This window comes from Trichechus manatus, unplaced genomic scaffold (assembly GCF_000243295.1).
Source record: "Trichechus manatus latirostris isolate Lorelei unplaced genomic scaffold, TriManLat1.0 scaffold00045, whole genome shotgun sequence".
Classification (NCBI taxonomy): domain Eukaryota; kingdom Metazoa; phylum Chordata; class Mammalia; order Sirenia; family Trichechidae; genus Trichechus; species Trichechus manatus.
Window position 1 is genome coordinate 7,710,781 of NW_004443981.1, and position 21,723 is coordinate 7,732,503.

Sequence of the window (21,723 nt, forward strand, 5' to 3'; positions counted from 1 at the left end):
AAGAGACCAAAGTTTGTAGCAGGAGCCGGGGGAAGAGAGAATGGCAGTTATTGCTGAAGGGTTACTGAGTCTTTGTTTGGGGTGATGTACAACTTTTGGAAATAGACAGTGGTGATGGTAGTACAGCATGGTGAATGTGATTAATGTCACTAAACTGTATGCTAAAAAGAGGTTCGGATGGCAAATTTTTTGCTATATATATTTCACGACAATAACTTTTTTTTTTTTTTTTTTTAAATCAAAGTGCATTTCTATTCCCCTAAGCATCCACATACAAATCACAGGGCGTCTTCAGGTTAAGCTTCTTTCACGACCATGAGGGGATCCAGCCAAGAAAGTGAGCGAACAAATTCATGCCTGGAGTCCTGGGGAGATTCTGACCCTCCATAGTGATAGCTTATGTCTGTGATACTTTGTTAACACCCTTCCAAAGATGGCAAAAATCTTGCATTGAAATCCTTAAACCACTTGGAATTAAAAATTATAAGCAAGGAATTACTTATTTCCTGGCATCTTGGAATTTTTCAATTTAAGGAGTTAGAACCATGATTAAAAATTAAAATGAAAACATTTTTCACACTATATTTAAAATATAATTTCCCAACCCAGGATAAATTAAATAATGAAGTAAGCTGGTTTTTACAATGTCAGCTCTCTCTGACTCTGGCTATTAGACTCCTGAAGCTTGGAATATAATTAAAAAGCTATGATTTGAAAAGTGATCCCAACATGAATTATTCTGCTAATTTGAAGTTATATAACAAACTTTTTTTTTTTAAAAAAAGGCTTCTGTTCGTTGGTAAGAATACTATATTAAGTTTTAGCATCTTTATTATACTGTTCCCTACACTAAGACTTTAAAAAGCATGAAAAAAAATTAAGCTGAAATCTACAAAATATAGTATTTTTTTTTAAATATCAAACCAAGGGAGGGTTTAACATGAAAATGCACACACACACACACACACACACACACACACACACACACAAAACCACTTGCTAGGCAGAGTTCAGTTTGCCACTTCATAGTCTGAGTAGGCGTGATAGTTACACTTTTGTTTCTCTATGGAAGGTAGCTATGTGCCATCATTCCAATAAAGGAAAATGAAATGGATGATGCCAATTAAGACACAGAATTAACTTACTGGATGGCTATTCTAACTCTGAGCACACGATTCACTGCACAGCCACCTCAGAGGAGATAGCTGGTTTATATATGAACGAGCCACCTACATTACAAACAAATGCTGGGGAACGCTGACAAAAGGGAGTTCCGACGGGCAGAATTTGTTTATACAGTCGGCTCTCCGTATCCATAGGTTCTGGAACTGAATTCCCAGACTCAACTAACCTCGAATTGAAAATCTGGGGAGAGGGAGGAAGTTCCAAAAAGCAAAACTTGAATTTGCCACATGCTGAGCGCTCGCTGAATCCACGTGAATGAAGTGATGTGCAGGCTTCCCTGCTGAAGCCTCCCGCCATCTCACAGCTCTTCAGTCTCTCTCCAGCACTCATGGTTTGAGCACTGTTTGCAAATACATGCAGGTCATTTTAGATAAGGGACTTGGGCATCCATGGATTTTGGTATCCACAGGGGTCCTGGAACCAATCCCCCGTGGATACCAACGGACGACTTTGTATGTTCTGAAGATGGTTACTGTAGGATCATTTTAACTTACCTCTTCCTGTTTTCTGAATTCTGCTTCCATCTGTTTGTTACGGGGCTGATTCTTTCCAATGCCATGTCCAGTTATGAAATTGCTGCTGATATAAGCCAGCTCTGGATCCTGTTTGCCAGCTTCCTTTATCAATCTAAGAACATTATACACATTTGGAAGTTAAACACCGCTGAGGGAAAAAACAATTTAAACTTTTGTTTGTAACCTCTCCCTTAAAATGGAAATAAATGTATCTTTTGCCAACATACGTAACAAAATGGTCTTGGTTTTTTGTTTTTTTTTTCAGCTAGGGTAAACAGACATCCCTATCGCAATTCACCCCATGGATCCATAGACCAAGTATTTATAATGCCAAATAACGAGGTTGATTTATACCAGCAGTGAAATGGGCACATCACCACCAACTTTCTGAGTGGCAATGATGACCTGTTAGAAACGTGGCCCAGGACGGGGCAGAGCTAGGCCGAGAGAAGCATGGATCCTCATCCTCCCCCCTCTTGGCTTCAGGACAGGACTTTATATTGAAGAAAGTTCCGCACAGCTCACTGCACTTCTCCCAACATGTGCACAGCTTGGAGCTGCAGTCCTGGCCTTTTGTCTGCTGGCCACGCTTACACAGAACAATTACCAACAATGAAACCAATTTCTACAGCAAAGAAACCTTATTCCCACTCTGTATTTAATAAAAACGTCCCAGCTATGTGTGAAAAAGAAGTATGACTATGTCTTTTAGTCTTACCCCAATACCCTGTATCACTGGAAGGAGGGCCTTGCAAAGAAATGCCTGGCTACTGATAAGCCTCTCAATTCCCAATACTTTCCCGCCTCCAGAATCTGCTCCCCAAAGCTGCGCGTAATAGAACACTAGGCTCCAGTCGAGCAATGCAGAAAGTTCCCCGGCCCACCCTGTCAGGGGACGAGAGAGACTCCAGCTTCGTCCTCCTTCTGCCTGCTCCTCTGTATTAGCCAGAGTGCCAGTCACCAAAAGCTGGCCTTCGAGCTAAGAAATGGAAAAGGGCTGCAGGCTGGGATCACGTTACACAGGTACAGAAGGTCAACAGTTAGCGTTGCCATTACAGCTATTTTGGAAATACCCACATTCAAAAACTCAGCATGGAGGATAAATGGTTCCACACCTGATGTAAGTGATTCCACATGGTTCTTCTGAAGCCATACTACAACACAGCATAAACTCCTAATAGAAAATTGCATTTTTAAGTCAAACCACTCTTTTCCTAAATATGTGAAACAGACTAATATCAAAGAGCTGGAAGAAACCTTGAGTGGCCATCTAGAGTATCTTTCTGACTCTCAAACAGCAAAACATTTGCGTGTGCAGGTTAGTCTAAGAGTCTGCCCTACAGTTCAAGAATTTAAAATGTCCAGAATCAGAAACCACCTTAATATGTTCCCAAGTTTTTAAGTTATTATAATAAACTTATTATGTCAGAGAGAAAGCAGTCTTACATGCAAACAAATAGCATGACTAACAGTCTAAAATATCAGGTAAATTATCTTAGAAAGAATACACAGGTCCAAACGTTAGTATACATAAGCACCAATTTGAATGTCATAAAGGTTAAAAAAAAAAAAAAAAAAAGGCACTTTAAGTTACTCCTAATTAGGTGAACAGTGTGTTTTGCTTTGCCAAAATGATCGATCTGGCCAACTTCAATTAGCTGAGAAATGGAGGCACTGGCGTATAATCTCCTTAATGAAGCCCTCATCAATACAGCAGAGAACAGAAGAACCATATGCACATTAATAAATAAAATCTCCTGTAAGAAATCATTAAATGCTACATGCCTACGCTGAGAAATGAAGTTTAGACAGAAAAAAATCTATTCCTCTACAGGATGAATTTAAGGGGTGCCCGAGTGTCCAAGAGAAAGCTATGAGCATCAGGGGAAACTAAGCAAGCGTCCACTGTTCTCGGGGGCGTACAAGCGAGTAACATGAACCGCTGAAGGATTTTGCCGCACAACAGAACCGGTTGGACAGTCTTGCGTTCATGCCTTTTGGTGTTTACACCAAGTTTATGCAAGTTGCTCCACGCACGAGCCGTTTGATAAGCTATCCGGTTCTCCTGTGCTAAATAAAGGCTTCTTAAACTATCTGTAGTGAAGAACTTTTTTGTTTAAAATTTTCAATCATCGGACAATATTTTTATCAAAATTACCCAGAAATAAATTTTTAAATTACTGCCACACAGTGGCTGCAACAATAAGTTCAAACACAGCAGCGACTGTGAGCGTGGCGCGGGACCAGGTAGTGTTCTGTTCTGTCCTGTCGCGCATTGCTATGAGTCAGAACCCACCCACGGCATCTAACAACAACTGCTTAAAACAAAATTTCAAGAGCATTAAAACTCAACTGCCAATTTTTATTATACTCAACAGACATAAAGTTACTGTCAAACTGCTGTAAAAGTTTCTAAATGCTTACTCTCTATTTCCCTATTTAACTCACCATGGAGTTAAGGTAACTGGTGGTGGGCTGGCACCAGTGGACAGACTACCCTTGGAGAAGCACTGCTCTGATGTTTGTGTATCTGAGCAAATCACCTCCCCAATTAGACTGGAAATAGCAAGACCCGAAACAGAAGTATCTACAGTAGATACAGAAAAAAATTCAAGGGAACATACACATCAACACATTACTTGAAATCTCTACCAGACACTTCAAAAAAAAAAAAAAGTACTACTGATAACATATTTAATTTTATTCTGTTTTAGGTGAAAGTTTACAGCACAAGTAAGTTTCTCAAAGTTTATACACAAATTGTTTTGTGACATTGGTTGCCATCCCCACAATGCGTCAGCACTCCCCCCCTTTCCCCTTCCACTCTGGGTTCTCCGTGTCCAGTCACCCAGTTTTCCTGTCCCTTCCTGCCTTCTCACCTTTGCTTTTGGGAAGGTGTTGCCTATTTGGTCTCGTATACTTGATTGAGCTAAGAAGCACACTCCTCGTGTGTGTTATTGTTTGTTTTACAGGCCTGTCTAGTCTGGCTGAAAGGTGGACTTTGGGAGTGGCTTCAGTTCTGAGTTAGCAGGGTGTCTGGAAACCACAGTCTCAGGGGTTCCTCCAATCTCAACAATGCTTTTAATAGTATCCCTTACTTTTTATATTTTCTTATCAATGTGAAAACATCAAATGTAATTCCTCTTCAATCTTATTACAAAAAAAAAAAACCCTTATCACAGTATCAGTATCCCCAAATGTGTGCATCAGTTAGCACCTACTGTGTGCTGGGTGGAAACCCTGGTGGCGCAGTAGTTAAGAGCTATGGCTGCTAACCGAAAGGTCGGCAGCTCAAATCCACCAGGTGCTTCTTGGAAACCCTATGAGTTGGAATCGACTCAACGGCAATGGGTTTGGTTGTTTGGTTTGGTGTGCTGGGACCCCTGGTGGCACAGTGGTTAAGAGCGGGGCTGCTAATCAAAAGGTCAGCAGTTTGAATCTACCAGGCGCTCCTTGGAAACCCTATGGGGCAGTTCTACTCTGTCCTACAGGGTCACTATGAGTCAGAATCAACTCGATAGCAATGGGTTTAGCTTTGGTTTTTGGTGTGCCAGGTGATAAAACAGCTAGTTTTACACACATTGTAATTTGAACCTTAGTAAGAGCCCAGTAAAAGAAAGCAGTATTATTACTAGTTTACAGACAAAAAAACTGAAGCTTAAAAAAAGTTAAATAACTTTCACAAAACATACATCTAAAAAGTGGGTAGAAATAAAGGGAACCAGGGCTCCTTGGAGAATCAGCTGATTCTAGGGTTGGGGCAGGGAAAAGACAGGAAGAGCCTGGAGCCAGAAAGTAAGGAAGTGCAGGGTGGATTATCCAATAAGCACAAGTAAGCCCGTGCTTACTTTGCTTACTAGGTCATCCGCCCCTGTTAGAGGCTATTAAGTTTAAAAAGAGGTTTTGATTCTATAGGAAGGTGCTGTGGGTTTGGGAGAGAGACAGATGCCAGCCATACTTAGAAACAGAACCTCTGATGTGGTGAAAAACTGTGACTAGAGATGACCTGGTAAGCAAGGTAAGCACTGTGCTTACCTTGCTTACTGGATACTCTCCCCCTGTGAAGTGCCCAAAAACACAAGGGTGACCACAAGTCTAAGGGACACAGGAGCTAACTTCCAAGAGCTTCCCCAATGGCCAAAGTTGGAACAATTTGAGCTACAAAATAAAAAACATAGTAGATTATAACCCAAAGTATAAAATAAACAAGAGCCCATACTGATGAAAATACATGATTCAATAAATATAAATACACAGATAAAAAAAAACTTGTAAAAGAGACAAGTTTTCGTTACAGAAGAATTCCAAATAATAAAAGATAAATACAGCCCTCTAGAGGAGGTGGAGCTTAATCCCTCCCACTCTCCACTCCCCAGGGTGGGCTAGCCTTAGCAACTTGCTTCCAAAGAACAGAGTACAAGAAGAGAAAAAAGGTAACTCTCCAGCGGAGAAGCCCAGCAAACACTACCTTAATCAAGTGATGAAGTTTAACATCACCTGTGATAAGTCATGTTGATACAATTAACCCGTTGCTGTTGAGTCGATTACAACTGTCCCATAGGGTTTCCAAGGCTGTAATCTTTACAGAGGAGCCCTGGTGGCACAGTGGTTAAGAGGTTGGCAGTTCAAATCCACCAGCCACTCGTGGGAAACCCTATGCGGCAGTTCGACAGCAATGGGTTTGGTTTTTGGGTTTTTTAATCTTTATGGAAGTAGACTGCCACATCTGTCTCCCACAGAGCAGCTGTTGGGCTTGAACTGCTGACCTTCCGGCTAGCAGCCAAACATTTAACCACTATGCCACCAGCCAAAAGGGTACTTTACCCCTTGAACTCAAGTCTGAGAAAAACATCAAGACAAACTCAAATTGAGGGACATTCCACAAAATACCTGACCAGTACTCTCCAAGACTGTCAAGGTCACCACAAACAAAGAAACACTGAGAAACCATAACAGCACAGGAGACTGAATGGCGACAAGTCAGTGCAATTCCATGGACTGGAATGAGGACATTTAAAGGAAAAAGTGACGAAAGCCAAATAGTCTGGAGTTTAGCACCAATGTCAGTTTCCGAGTTGTGGCAAATATACCATGGTAACGGAAGTAATGTCATGTATGATGTTAAATACAGGGGGAGGGACAGAGTAGGGGAAACCAAGTAACAGGTATACAGGAACTCTCCACAACTTTCTTAATAAAAATGTAAATGTAATATTATTCCAAAATAAAAATTTATCAGGGACCAAGGGGGAGAAGGGAGAGGCAGGATGTGAACCCAGGGTTGTCCACCATCAACATCACACAACACTAGGAGGTCACACACAGTGGGAAGAACACTGGACTTGGCCACTGGAAACCCTTTCCTGCCACTTGTCACCTGGGTGATTCTGGGAGGGTCACAAACTGTCTCGGTTTCCTCATCTGAAATATGGTAAGAACATCTACCCCTCCCTCACGGAGGGTTGTAAAAATTAAAAGAATATATGTAAAAGTAAACCAGAAAACCCTATGTGAGACACGCTAAAGGGAAAACTGTAAGCACAGAACTATACCTATACCTATACACAAAAGTAAACGCGATTTCATTTTTAATCAGGAGAGCAGAAAGCTGCACGTGTATTACAACAGGTTATGCTCACACGAAACCGTTCACCGAAGAAGGGTTTTTCCTCCCATTAAACTGATGGAAGGAAAGAATCTGGACTTCAGGAAGTTTTTCTAAGCTTATTAAAAAGCTTACTGGAACAAGACCTCCATTGTACATTTAATTAGCTGCCTATAAAGTCAAGCAGCAGACCGCTCTTGAGTCATCACACAACACTAAATTCCAGCCACATTTTATGAAAACTGATCACAATCTGATCCTCAAAGTAACTGACTGATTATGGATAAACCTTTTCAGGTTAATATTCTGCAATGAAAACTAGCATGTCTGTACATAAAAAGACATGTAGAGAACCAGAAAGAAAATAAACCCCATTTCTTCTCTCCAAGCCCTAGGAACTTTATTCAATCCTTCTACCCTCCTGAACGGGGAAGGTGAGGTTTTTATAACTAGGCTCCAAGCTCTGCCAGTGTTCTGACTGCCAGTGTTCTGACTCCTGAAATGCCTCTCCCCTCCATTCTCAGAGAAGAAATGATCCTCGACAGTCCCGCCTCCCGGCCCGTCTCCTGGCAGTCCTCCCACTGCACAGCGCTGGTTTCCAGCGCTCTCTGACACCCGGGGGCATTAGGATTGCAGAATGAACTAGAAATCAGGAGTGAGGATATCAGGATTTTAGAACCGTCTCTGCCACTAACTGGCAATTTAACTTAGGGAAAATCACTTTTCCTCCTGAGACCTTTTGTCTTTTTTTTGTAAAAACAAGTGGGTTGGATAAGATAGTCGGTGAGGTCCCTTTCCAACCTTAAACTTCTGATTTGAATGTAATTCACTACCTACATTATTTTACTTCACATTCATCAGAAGGATCAGGCCCAATGACTATGAAAATTACCAGACTGAAAACTGCCAGATGACTACCCTTGAGTCCAATTTCTCCTTACTCAAAAAAGTTTTTAAAACCTCTAAACATCCAGCAGCAGTTAAGGGAAAAAAAAAAAATCCTAATTACCTCAGGAAACAAAGCTTAATTTTTCCTCAGAGATCACTACTTGCAGAAAAGGCTCTCAGGGATCAACTCTGGCCAATTAACAGATCTCACAAAAAAGCAGACTGTCTTAAGTACAAAATAGAGACCTTTTTTTTTTTTTTTTTTTGCTAAATAAATAAATAATAGAGCATCTATCCACAAACCAAAAGAACCATACATAAGTGACCATTTGACACAAATTTGAAGTACAGCTCCTTGGCTGGGTCTATATCCAGGAAAAATAAATTTTTATTAAAGAAGTGGGTAGATGGCTAGAATCCACAACCTAAAATTTGGATTCACCCTCACCTTAGTTAATATTCTCAGAACTCTTCCCTAACATTCTTATTCTCCTCTGAACCAGAAGATTTTAACATGTAGTCTAGGAACCACTATAAACTAAAAAATCCAGTTGCTCTAAACTCTTTCCACTGCAGACTTGCAAACTTGAATCAACACTCTTTTAAGAAAATAAAGTTAACATAAATTAGCCACAATAATAGTCAGATAAAATTTATCCTAAGATTATTGACAGGAGAAAGTTCTGTGTGAAATGCTTAACACAATGCCTAGCACACAGACAAAGATTAGTAAATACCTGACTTGACTTTAACTGAATTGAATTAAAAACAAAGAATGCTTTACTTTAATGTGATTTAATTTTTCTATGCTTGCTCTCTATTTTAGATGGATGTGGTAGACTGTTATCCTGTAAGAAAAAGTCTCAGTCATGTCAATCCTAGCCTTTTGGGACAGCTACAGTATATATAAATATCTTCTATCAATCCCAATGTAGCGTTACACATGAATTACGATGGTACCAAGTAAAGGACACTTACATAACCCTTCTGCTACCTCTTAAAGCTATCACAGCATATCACTTCACAAAACAAAACTTCCTTGTTCTACTCTAGGAAAAAAAATGTTAATCTTAACATTTTACCTGTTTAAGACAACTGCTGTGTATCTTCTCTCCACAAAAATAATTCCGCATAAAATATTGGTAAACGGAGAAGGAAAATTTGTCTCTGGCTTCTCTTTTTCTTCAATTTCTTCATCCTCATCATCATCCTCAGAATCACTCCAAGAAACATAATTGTCCTGATTTCGATTATTATACCACTCAACGCTCTCAAACTGCTGCCGCTCATATGGTTTATATTTGCGTAAGATTTCAAGCAGTTTTATGACTTTCGGAGTGACAAATTTCAGGTCAAGTGAGGCAGGTGAGAAGTGCTCTTCACACAGTGCATGGATTTTCCTTAGGAAAGTGTCTGTAAACAATAAAAATTTCCTGTGCAGCTCCTCTTGTTCATGCTTGATGTATTTCTGTAGTTCTCTTACCATCATCCCAGCTACTTTATCTGCACACCAGGGCCCCAGAACTACCAATACCGCACGACAGTCTGATAGTATCTACAGAAAAAATTTAAAAAGTGAAATGCTAAGAAACATTCATGTAGCATTTTCATATGGGGGCTTAACTTGAATTTAAGTTGTCCTCAAAATGCCCCTTCAAAATAAATTCAGCCCATTAACATAAACACTGAGGTTTACTCCCTAAGGTTGGGGGGAGGGACCAGTGGTCTTTTCAAGCTCTACTTTGACACACATAGAGAGAGAAAGAGAGACAGAGACAGAGAAAGGAGCCCTGCTGGCACAGTGATTAACTGCTCCTCTGTGAACCAAGCTGTGAACCTAAAGGTCGGCAGTTCAAACCCACCAGCCACTCTGCGAGAGAAAGATGTGGCAGTCTGCTTCCATAAAGATTTACAGCCTTGGAAACCCTATGGGGCAGCTCTACTCTGTCCTATAGGGTCACTGTGAGTTAGAATCAACTCGACAGCAATGGGTTTTTTTTTGGTTTGTATAGAGACAGAGACAGACGGACAGCAGACAGACTCACCCTGAGTGGTGGAAACGGCTAACATACTCGGCTTCTAACCAAAATGTTGGAGGTTTGAGTCCACCCAAAGTCACCTTGGAAGAAAGGCCTGGCAATCTACATCCAAAAAATCAGCCACTGAAAACCCTATGGGGCACTGTTGCACTCTGACACAAATGGGGTAGCCTGAGTCAGAATTGACGGCAACTGGTTTGTTGAAGATACACATATATAGACACACACACATATCCAGAACTTTTTTTTTAGGTGAAAATAATCAAATAGAAATTAAAAATGCAGTTGTACAAGGTTAATAAAACTTAATTTTAGATCTGTGACTAGTGAGAACTACAACTGAGTCATTCACTTCCTGATAAAATATGTAAGGAATTATGTCGCAATTTTATTTTAGATATCAATAAAGAACAAAACAAATTTCCTTGAACTTTATCTATCTACAGACAACAGCCTCATTTGATAAGACTAGAACTATGGGTGATTTTTGGCCAGTCTAAGCCAGCACTTCTGGTTGCAATGGTGAGATTGTTCTAGAACCACTGTACAAGTGTCCTCTGTTACCATTTCAATGAAAGCAACAGCACCAGGTCAGGTCAGCTAATACCAGATTCTGAGAGTAGAGCCTGCTCAGTGTGCCACATCTTACAACCGTAGCTCAGAGCAGAATGTAAGTCATAACCAGGCAATAACTGAGCAATCACCAGTTCTGCAGGCAAGCAGAAGACAGACTGGGCTGAGAGACATCTGAGCATTGCTGCTCCGGGAAGTCAGCAGGAGAGAAATGAAGGTCTGGAGTCAGTGTAATACAGTATTAATACAGTATTCACAAATGTTGGCCAAGTCCTAGGCCATGCTTTAATGCATCAGGATCACCTGGAGGACTTGTCAATTCCCAGACTGCCAGACCCCACCCTGAGCCTCTGATTCACCAGGCCTGGGGTGGGGCCCATCATCTGCATTTCTAACAAGTTCCCAGGAGATACTGATGCTGACAGCCCGGGACCCACACTGTAAGGGTCACCCTGTGAGAGCTCTTGTCTCAAAGCTGCAGCACGCAGGGCCAACAGGCTCTTACAGATTACACACACTAGGAAACAGGACCAGCTCATTTAGCCTCAGGGTCGAAGCTTACTCACCTGACCAAAGAGGAAAAGAAACTGAACCTGCCCCTTATACTGAAAGATCCACGACATGACTCCTAACTCATCTTCCTAAATCAGGGAGGGCTATACTTAATGATATAAATGTCTGCCAGGTAACAGTAAACTGAACCCAATATAATACGTTCCTACCAGAGGGGCAGGAACATAAGGCCTTAAACAAAAACATATAGAAAATAGCCTCATTAGAAGCATATTTTTATGTCAGTATTAAAAACAAACAGAAGCCTTTTATTATACTTACTACATTGTATATGCTTACCTGTTTTGAAATTAAAGTAGAATCTCTTTCTTTTGAATGTACAGATATGTTACAGTCATTGATAAAATTAAGTGCTTCTTCTAATTCCATCAGCAGTCTTTCATAAAGCCCACTTCTGTCAGTAAAAGGTCCACAATCCACCACAATTTCACACGGCTGAGAAGTGTATCTTGAGGATCAGAAACAAAAGCTGTCAGTACCTACCAATAGTGAAAATGCAACGGCTTTGATTTAAAAAAAAAAAAAAAACTGTTTTTCAAAAACAAGTACAAAAGAATACATACTAAGAAAACAGGCCAAAATGTTAGCAGTGGGCTGGGGTTTCAGGTGATTCTTGTAATGATTACCTTTCCATATCACTGAATTTCTCCACAGTAAACATATAACATTTTTTATAAACCAATAGGTATTATTTAAAAGGAAAGAGGAGAAGAGGGGAAGAAGAGAGGAGTAAGAACTGAGCACCCACTACATTCCAAGCATTACAAGGGAACTTTACATTCTCTCTCCTTTATTAAGGCTTCGAACTGGTTCCTTCTGGTTTGAACCACTGCTGAAAATTTGCATTTCTAACAAGTTCCCAGGCCATGCTAATGGTGCTGGTTAGGGATGAATTTTGAGAATCATTAGCAGATCAGAGGTTCTCAAAATTTATTATACATAAGAATCACCTGGGGATCTTTTTAAAATGTAGATTCTGATTCAGAATATCTGCGGGTGGAAATGCAAATTCTCAGCAGGGGTTCAAACCGGATGAATTGGTTGGAAGCCCTGGGTAGTAATTACTCCTCACTCAGGGAGGACTATGAAGGGCCAAGACAGTAAGTGATCTTGTCCAAGCCAAAACTCAGGACTGCCTTCCTCTGAAGGTTCTTTCAGCTAAACCACGCTGCCTCTTCCATTTCAACATCTACGCCAAAGAAGAAACTTCATATTTTCAGTTTGCATGCATGCTTGGGATAACAGGCAGGCTTTCAAGATGCCTTCCTAATGTGGTACCGACTTTTTACCTGTACTATGCTTGCCTAAGATAGGTCTCCAGGACTGACTGCCTAAGGCTGATATTCTGAAAATTTGGGGAACACATTTCATTATCGCCCCAGGTGTTTTGTTTTGAGGTTTGGTCTTCCATCTCTTGCTCCCTTGGGCATCAGCCAGAAGCAAGAACAGTGATGTTCAAAATATTCAAGAAACCCAACAATGATTATTTCTCAGAAGAAACTGGGATGGGAGGTAGACAACAGGGGAACAGTTTTATCACTAACTGTATCCCTTTCCATACTATTTGAATTTTATAGCATTTGCAAATGTTAATTTCATTTAAAATGTGTCCTCGCAAGGAAAGCTCTCTCCCATCTTTCTGTCATGTCTGATATCATTCCTTGGGTCTTTCATGCCTTCCATCACATATGACTACCAGAATGACATACAATATTCTAGAAGCACATATAATGATTTTAATTAAGGAAAAGAAATACAGTGATGACGTATTTAAATACTGTAGTCTTCCTTTTTCTTAACCCAAATCAGAATTTATGCTTAACCAACTCCTGTGTCTCTAACACATACTGTGACATCATGTTTCTGTAGATTGCTGAATTAATAATGTTGAGAATTCAGAAAACCTCTTTAATAAAACTAAAGTGAGAGTCCAGAAGAATACTCTTGAAAAACTCCTAACTCAATCCAAAGCAAACACACTAGTATTTAAAGCAACTATAACAAAGTTGAGATCGTCAGTAAATAATGAATTTGTACAAATTTAAAAAAAAACTGAAGCCCTATGCAAAAAAATAAGCACATGAATTTTACATAAATATTTTAAACTGTTTATTCTTACTAGTAATATGGAAATTTAATACATTTACCACCAAATTAGAAAAGATTCGTAAAATAATACTCAATCCTAGTACACATTTTCTGGAAATAAATTTGGCAATACCTATGAAGAGCCTGAGTATCTGGGTTTTCTGGAACAGAGGCCAATCAAGCTAAGAGTAGTCAAAAGAAACAATTCAGCACCAGGACTCACAGGTGAAAAACTGAGGAAATGCCAAATCCAATAAATGACTTATCAGTTGTACTTAAATGTCCTAATACCTCTGCTTCTCCTGAAGATTTCAAGTTGTGCAGGCCTAGCCATCTATTTCAGGTCAGATAAAAGCAAAAGTACAGGCTTGGACTTCTACATCAGGCTCAGAGAAGTCAGAAAAAGGATGTCCTGAAGGTCACAAGATCTGTATTCCATAAGGCATTGAGATACAGAAGTTTGATTAATCTAAAACGTTACTTTTCTTCTCACTCCACAAATACCAGGCACTTCGCAAGGTGCCAATGCAATTGTTCATCAAGGAATCACAGCAAACTATTGTCGGGGCCATTTTACAGGTTTAGGAGCAGTAAATTACTCACCTGTAGTCACGTAGTGTACAACTGGTAGAGCCAGTATTCAAACCCATGTCTGACTCAACTCTATCCCTTTGAGAAATTTAAAAAAAAAAAAAAAAAACCAACCCAAACCCATTGCCGTCGAGTCAATTCCGACTCATAGCAACTCTATAGGACAGAGTAGAACTGTCCCAAAGGGTCTCCAAGGAGCGGCTGGTGAATTCGAATTGCCGACCTTTTGGTTAGCAGCTGAGGTCTTTAACCACTGCGCCACCAGAGCTCCACCTGAGCACCTCTCTATTTATTACAACTGTCCTATTGACTACCACCTGGTAATCGTTAGCCTCAAGACTCTAAGAAAGATAGGAGGATATTTTTATATGAATTGAATGTAGTTGCTTCTGTTGTTGTTAGGTGCCAACGAGTGGGTTCCGACTCATAGTGACCCTATGTACAACAGAACAAAACACTGCCTGGTCCTGCGCCATCCTCGTGATCATTGTTATGCTTCGGCCCATTGTTGCAGCCACTGTGTCAATCCATCTCGTGGAAGGTCTTCCTCATTTTAGCTTTACTGAATGTAGTTAACACTTATTTAAAAACACACTTCCCTACTAATTTATACAGGCTCCCTTCTACCAACTTAGCAAATCAATAAGGTTGTGTGTGTGTGTTTTAATGAACCTCAAAACAGCAACTTTCTCAAAAAGAGACAAACCTAGATATCGTAAATAGCATGAGGAACCCACAACCTATTTTTGAAGCAACAGGGTGTTTCCAATTATTGTAAAGTATACTGTAAAACCCTGGATTCTCTCAATAAATCAATGTTCTTTCGAAGCATCACGCAGGACATTGAGGTCAGAACAACAAAGCAGAGACACTGACAGATAAAAACACAAATTTGCTGTCACGGTCCCCAGTCCTTGCCAGCATCAGCAGAGGAATGACTGCCCTTATCGCCCATAATCTCTTGAAGCAGAAGCACCCCCATTCGTTGCTCTCTGAAGCAAGGTGAGATTCCTGCATTTGCAGATTAACTGTCCTCAGAAAGAATTCTTAGTCTTGCTCATTCCTTTTAACAAACACTTAAACAGGTGCTATGTACAAGGCGCTGTGAAAGATACTGAAGGTTTGAAATTAGTTACAAGCCGTCTCCTTAATGCCTAGTCCCTCAGCAGCACATACCTGTCTAAGACCACCAAGTCAGTGGCAGTTTCAGCATTACTCTTAAGAATTTTCTCCAGTTTCTGAATCTTTTCCTCCAATTCCTCTGGATCACATTTCCCATTTAAAATGGAAGCAGTTAGTCCCAAAATGCGAGGACATGATGGACAATTTTCACAGAGCTAACATAACAAAAGATACTGACAGTAAGGACTCCATTTTTGTAAGGCCCTAACAAAATCAGACACTACCAGATTAAAGCATGTCAAAAATACTAAACAAAGACTAAAAACAATTTGTTTAGTACAAACAGCAATGTACCAAGGACCTCGTATTACTTATGAACTTACTATAGCATGTTTAAAGAATCTGTTTATCAAAAAGGCACATTTAAACATGCTATGACAATTATATGTAGTTCATTTGTTTATATTATGATGTTTAAAATTTATTGTACATGTAAATGAACATTAATTTAATATTCATTCATTCATACACTGGAATCAAGTTCCCCAAATTGATAACTCTTACTGCTTTTTGATATCTACAACACTGTATATACTCAGTAATGTGACCATGAACTACTAAGACCGATAAAATCTAAAACTTACCTTCATAATTTCTCGATAAGGGTGGTCTAGAATTGCAAGATGGCACTCATCAAACACCAAAAGGTTAATATCTGACAGTGATAAGTAACCACTTTTCAAAACATTCAAGGCGACATAGCAAGTCATAACCAGAACCTAAAATAAAACCAGCATCAGTATACAAACATGCCATTCACCTGCCCAGAGATACATCTATGAAATCAAATCATGGAACCATTGTTTGGTAAATGAGGATTAAGAAATTCAGTAGTTAAAATTAAGACAAAAATTCTAAGCATATAGAAGTTCATACACTGGAACCAAGAAGAATGATGATGAAAACATAGGAACAGATGACCAGATAAAATTCTCTATTATGAGGACCATGCCTTTATGATAAATCTACTAAATCTACTTCAGGCTTTCAGGTTCCTAGCACCATATTTTGACTGACGAGATACGTCAATTTAGTCAAATCTCAAAACAATTCACACTGATCTTTCTTTTTTTCACTGAACTGACAAGGTTTCCGGAAGAAAACAGACTAAACGTCCTTTTTACAGCTTACCACTCTGTGGACATGTAAGTGTTTTATTAATGAGGACTCAACCCACTACGTGAGCTGTACGAGAAGACTGTGGACTGCTGAAGGTTAGCAAGCCTCTCTCAACCACTCTGTACCCTCAACAGCAACCAAAGTGACTGATACAAAGGCCCTCAACACATGCTGGCTACATGGAAATGTCAGTTAGAGGAAATCTCCATCGAAAGCCCAAAGACCTCAACCAAGAAAGTGCTCAAGTTTCAAGACGTCTATTTCGAGAATAAATTTTCTGAAAGCAGGTTATCCGCAAGTTGGAAACTCGAAGTAGAAATCTTTGTTTCTCCAGCAAGTAAATCACACCGCAAAGCTGTTTCTTTTCTACACAGTAAGAGCAACAATAAATGAGTCACCTATTTGGTTTTAGGATGAGACTCTCAGTGAGAGACAGCACGGGGGCTAGTTTCTAGGCCGATAAAGCACAGGAAAGTAGAGATTTAAACCCAGCTCAGACAACCAAGGCTACAAGTCATTTTATAAACCAAGTCAAGGACTTGTAGGGATTTATAAACTGAAATTTCTCTACAAGTCTTACCTGGTGCTTAGTAAACTCTTGGTTCCATTTCTCTTTTGTCCAAGATGCACTTACTTCTAGGTTTGAGTACTCCCCAACCTTGAGATCTGAATGAGTTCTGACAGCTGACACTTGTTGAGCAACCTGGTTTGCTGATTACAAATATAACACTCGATGTAAATATGAGAAATCTTACCTAGTTGGCTCTCTGGATTAATAATGATTAAGACAGTTAAGTAAATCCTTGTTATATATACCTAACCACCAATTTCTTAAATAGCCAATTTGAAATCACAGTTTCAAGGTTATCCTCCAAAATGCACTCACTAGACTCACCATCCTGCCTTTGGTCATTCACGTCCGAGTAGAGCTTCAAATCACCTGTATACATTGAGACTCGTCTGTATACATAAGAATCACCTGCAGATCTTGTTAAAATGTAGATTTTGATTCAGTATATCTGGGGTGGAAATGGAAGTTCTCAGCAGGGGTCAGATCAGCCCTGTTTCTGAGAACCTTATTATCGCTCTCCTTCTTTACAGTCCATTTCTTCCAACCTAAGGATTTAACTTCCAGGCTGGAATGGCAACCACTCCAGAACCACTCCTCCTGTTTTCTTCAATAAAATCAGATTGTTTCACCAAGAAATAAAACAGTCTAATGGTGTACATATAAAGCACATGAGAACATCTCATAGTTATACTGAGACTGTCTGAACAAAGGAGGTGACAGTTATATTAGTACCCTATCAGCTGAGGTTCGCATTTTATACTTTTTGTTTTGATATATATTCCCAAACACAGAAAAATCATTATTTTCAACTCTTACTACATCTAATTTTTAAGAAGCATATTACTTTCTTTCTACAACTGGTTGAACAAAATCATAAATCAAAAAGTTACCCAGCTCATTATCAGGCACTTTTTGACATACTCTGTGAAGCTAAAACATCAACAACAAAAGTAATTCTAACAGCTTAGCTTCTAACAGTAATCCATTCAAAAGAAATGCAGAATCAGAATTAAATGCTATTACATTTAAGAGAAAAACTGAAGTATAAAACCTGAGAAATAAAATGGCTAACATTTAAGAGAAATAGTATAAAGTTAAGAAAAATAAAACAAAGCGATAAACTTCTATCAGAGCTTTAACAAGCCCATTATTTGTCAAACTCCCTTCACTTTCAATAATTTAATATCCATAGAGAAAATCTACTTAAACATAAAATCTCATCCAATCTCCACACAATTTGATAAAACAATCTGTTATTACCAGAGTTGACCAAGAACACCGTCCTTTTTCCATTTCTGTTGAAGTCTCCCCTGATCTGATAGGACAGCTCTTTAGTGAGTAATACTGCAATAAACGTCTTCCCTGAGCCAGTGTTTAAACAGACTACGGTATTATGGTCCAGAGCTGCTTCAAGCAGTTCAACCTGAAATACAGTGGGGAAAGAGATTACACACTTCTTACTAAAGTACAAAATTTAGAAAACTGCATTTTGTTTCAAACCAGGAAATGTCACTGCTTTCTAAAATCTTCCTTCAGTAAATTTACAAAAAAAAAAAAAAATACTTTCTACATCTTTATAGAATAATAATCATCAAAGGGGTTAAAATGCCTGTGCTGTGCAAACTTATGTTGAAATGGCATTCATTATTTCTGATCTTCATTTAAGAACTCTATTTTTGCAGAGATGGGCTAATTTTTGAGAATAATATGACTTAACTTACAGTAAGCATGGTTCTACCAGTTGGTTGGGTATTCTCAAACCAATCTCTATTCTTACCCACCTCAACAGGACAGATACACCTAACTGGGTATTAAGAAACAGTGAGGTTTTCATAGAAGAGAAAAAATTTGGAACTTCACAAATAAAACTATCAAATAAATTATCCAGCAGATGTTAGAAAAGAAAAGGACTATTAAGAACAAAAGTGTTTTGTAGGAGAAAATTAATCAGAAGAGGGAGGCTTGAAAGGGGAAATGAGTTTTATATAAGATGTGTCAACTATATGCTAATTTACTGTTTTAGTAAAAAAATGCTCCAGTATTAGCGTTATCATTAGTACCTGATATTTTCTTGGCGTATAAATGTTATCATGAATTGCTTCTTGTTGCCATGGCAGTCCAAAGAAAGGACCCATTGGTGAGGAAGCAGGGGTCATGAGCTGCAGGCCTGCCATGCTGAGGGGTTGCAAAGCAGGGCTTTTCATTCATCCAGTGTTTCTTTCATTGCATTTTTGTTCTAGCACAGCTTACTACAAAAGGGAAAAAGAACACCATTACACACCATGCAGGGTGAAAAACAAAAGCAAGCACAGAAACAAGAGAAACATCAGAATATCATTCCTATGAGTCTTTGCGAATGCTCCCTTTAATTACTGTAGCCTTTTCTTCATCTAATAGGATCATTTTAAAAGTCAAGCACTCTATACCCTTCAGCCCAGCAATTCTATACCTAGAAACATATTTACAAAGAAGTAATCAAGCAACTGCACAAAGACAGAAGAACATGAATACCTCCTGCTGCATTATTACTTAGAAACAGGAAATAACTTTAAAGTCAGCCAATAAAGAATGAGCTAAATAAAATATGACATAGTTATATAATGGGATACTATTAATCCATTAAAATTATCATGTGTATCTATATTTACTGACATAGAACTGCAACCATAGTAAATCTTTAAAAGAAAATATGTATAGTATGACATCTTTTTAAATATATACATGTATATATATAAAAACTGTAATTATGTGTGTGAATTTCGAACATTCTTTGTAAATTTGATGATGTTATTATTGACAAAATAAGTAATACATGGAAGGCACTTAGCATTGTGCCCGACCCAGAGGAAAGACTAAAATGCCTGCCATTATTATGTCATTATAGCAAAAGACCATAAACACACAAGGTCTATTTCTCAACTGACAACCTATCACAACTGTATGTCTGGCTGACCAACTACTGCAGTGTGCATCTTGAACATTACACATATCCTACGAAATTACAGCACGCCCTCCTGTGAAACGAAAATGGGTTTGCACCTGGGCACTCGTGTTATTTCATATATTCTTTTCCATAGATCAATCTGATTATGCAAAAGAACAAAATAAAACTTGAGTCTTCTTCAAAGTCCCAACCTGCAAATAGAAGGCTAGAGTTCCAAATCTCTGTGCAAAATCCCGTCACAGCTTTGTGACTGTCAGCATAATTTACTTGCCTGCAGAAGGGAATTTCACCCCCTGTACTGTTCTGGAGTCTTCACTGTTATACTCTATGAAACTGGAAAGAGAGAATTCAGCTCTTTGTTCCATAACAATCAAAACTTTTCAATCTCCTGACATGTTAAACTTGCAACCATGGTACAACACAGTGACGTAGGTGGTTGCATGGAATCCAACAAGAAGTCTTAAGTGCAGAGTCCCTTTTATGCACAGACATAACATCAAATTCTGGTTTCAGATATGAATCAGCGGACAAGGATTCAGCATCCAGCTCCTACAAAGTGCTCTCCCCAGCGTAAATGGTACAAGGGCTGAGGACCTCAGCAAGGTAAGCATGTCTGCAGATCAGAGAGCACAGTTCACTCTCATTATCTGACCCAGAGAAAGGTGTGGAAGCAAAGGATTAGAGTACAATCTGAAAAACTACCAAGTCATTCTTTTCCCTGGATGAAACGGAACTATGATCTTCAGAAATAATCTGCCCGTTTTCTACCGAGCCATAAACAGCCTCAACAGCCATTCCTTTTACCCCCTTTTCTAAATTCCTCAGGCCCTCAGGGTGCACACCTTCAAGGTCATCATTCAGGGCTTCTTCTCAATGCAACTGCCAAGAACCTTATGTGGAAGTCCATTTTATCTAATTTCCTAAAACCCAACAGGCCACTATGAAGGCCAGAGTCTAAGATTTTCAGGCACATTCACTGGCCTTCACACGCGGCTACCATCCTTGGGGACCCTCCAGACTTCCCCTTCGAGACTGTGGGCTGCTTACTCTCTAGCATTACTTTTCCTTCAGTCTGACCCCTCACCTTTCACCCAACCCAAACGCTAACCCAAGGCCTAAAACAGACACAGTGGAAGGTATCAGGAATCAGACTACATCCCAGTGGGGGGTAGGACGACAAAGGAAGGAGAAAAGAGGACAGCAATGTAAACCCTCCCACATCTTCCCTACCTCCAGAAACCACAGGCAGCCAGAAACTCTCCTGGCCACCACTGCCACTGATTCTTCCATACAGGTAATATTAATAATTAATAATGCCAGGGAAATTGTCTAAGAAATAAATGAGAGGATTACTCTATTTTTTAGAAGAGGGCAACTGTATTCTTCAAAAATACTTCATTCTTTTATGTATTCAGAGGCACACTTACAGCCAACTCTGTGGTGGTCTCTCACACAGCCACTTGCCACTTCTCCCACTGGGCAGCAGCTGTGCCATTTGACCTCCCGAACTCCAGCAGCAGCTCTGCTTAGTCTCAGCCAAACAGCCCCTCACTGAAGTCACCAGGGACCCAGTTTCTTATTTTCTGTATCCGCCAGCCACCCAGATCTAAGCCAATTGCTGCACGACCCTCCCTTGCCACAGGGTTTGGCTCGCACCAGTCCAACAGCACAAAGGCTGGGGCTTTTATTTGCTGGTTGAGAGAAGGGATTCTCTTTCCCTCTGAATATGGCTCAGAAAATCATCAACCCCAGAGACGTAAAAGACCTATACAATGAAAACTACAAGACACTACTGCAAGAAACCAAAAGAGACCTGCATAAGTGGAAAAACATACCTTGCTCATGGATAC

At 39.6% G+C, this 21,723-nt stretch overlaps 1 protein-coding gene across 8 annotated transcripts in view; it reads right to left on the reverse strand.

Moving 5' to 3' along the window:
• DICER1 (dicer 1, ribonuclease III) overlaps positions 1-21,723 on the reverse strand; it is a 75,744-nt gene that overhangs the window by 24,884 nt on the left and 29,137 nt on the right. For 3 of the 8 annotated variants that reach the window (XM_023731761.1, XM_023731763.1, XM_023731759.1), the window contains exons 4-11: positions 18,990-19,178; positions 18,190-18,352; positions 16,939-17,069; positions 15,824-15,958; positions 15,234-15,394; positions 11,658-11,826; positions 9,276-9,748; positions 1,680-1,812 (exon numbers count right to left, since the gene is read on the reverse strand). In XM_023731761.1, the coding sequence (XP_023587529.1) occupies positions 1,680-1,812; positions 9,276-9,748; positions 11,658-11,826; positions 15,234-15,394; positions 15,824-15,958; positions 16,939-17,069; positions 18,190-18,352; positions 18,990-19,133 (1,509 nt within the window). In that variant the 5' untranslated portion in view covers positions 19,134-19,178. Of the gene's footprint in view, positions 1-1,679; positions 1,813-9,275; positions 9,749-11,657; positions 11,827-15,233; positions 15,395-15,823; positions 15,959-16,938; positions 17,070-17,253; positions 18,095-18,189; positions 18,353-18,989; positions 21,696-21,723 lie in introns of those variants that run through there. The other 5 variants (XM_023731766.1, XM_023731762.1, XM_023731760.1 and 2 more) reach the window with 4 other exon arrangements.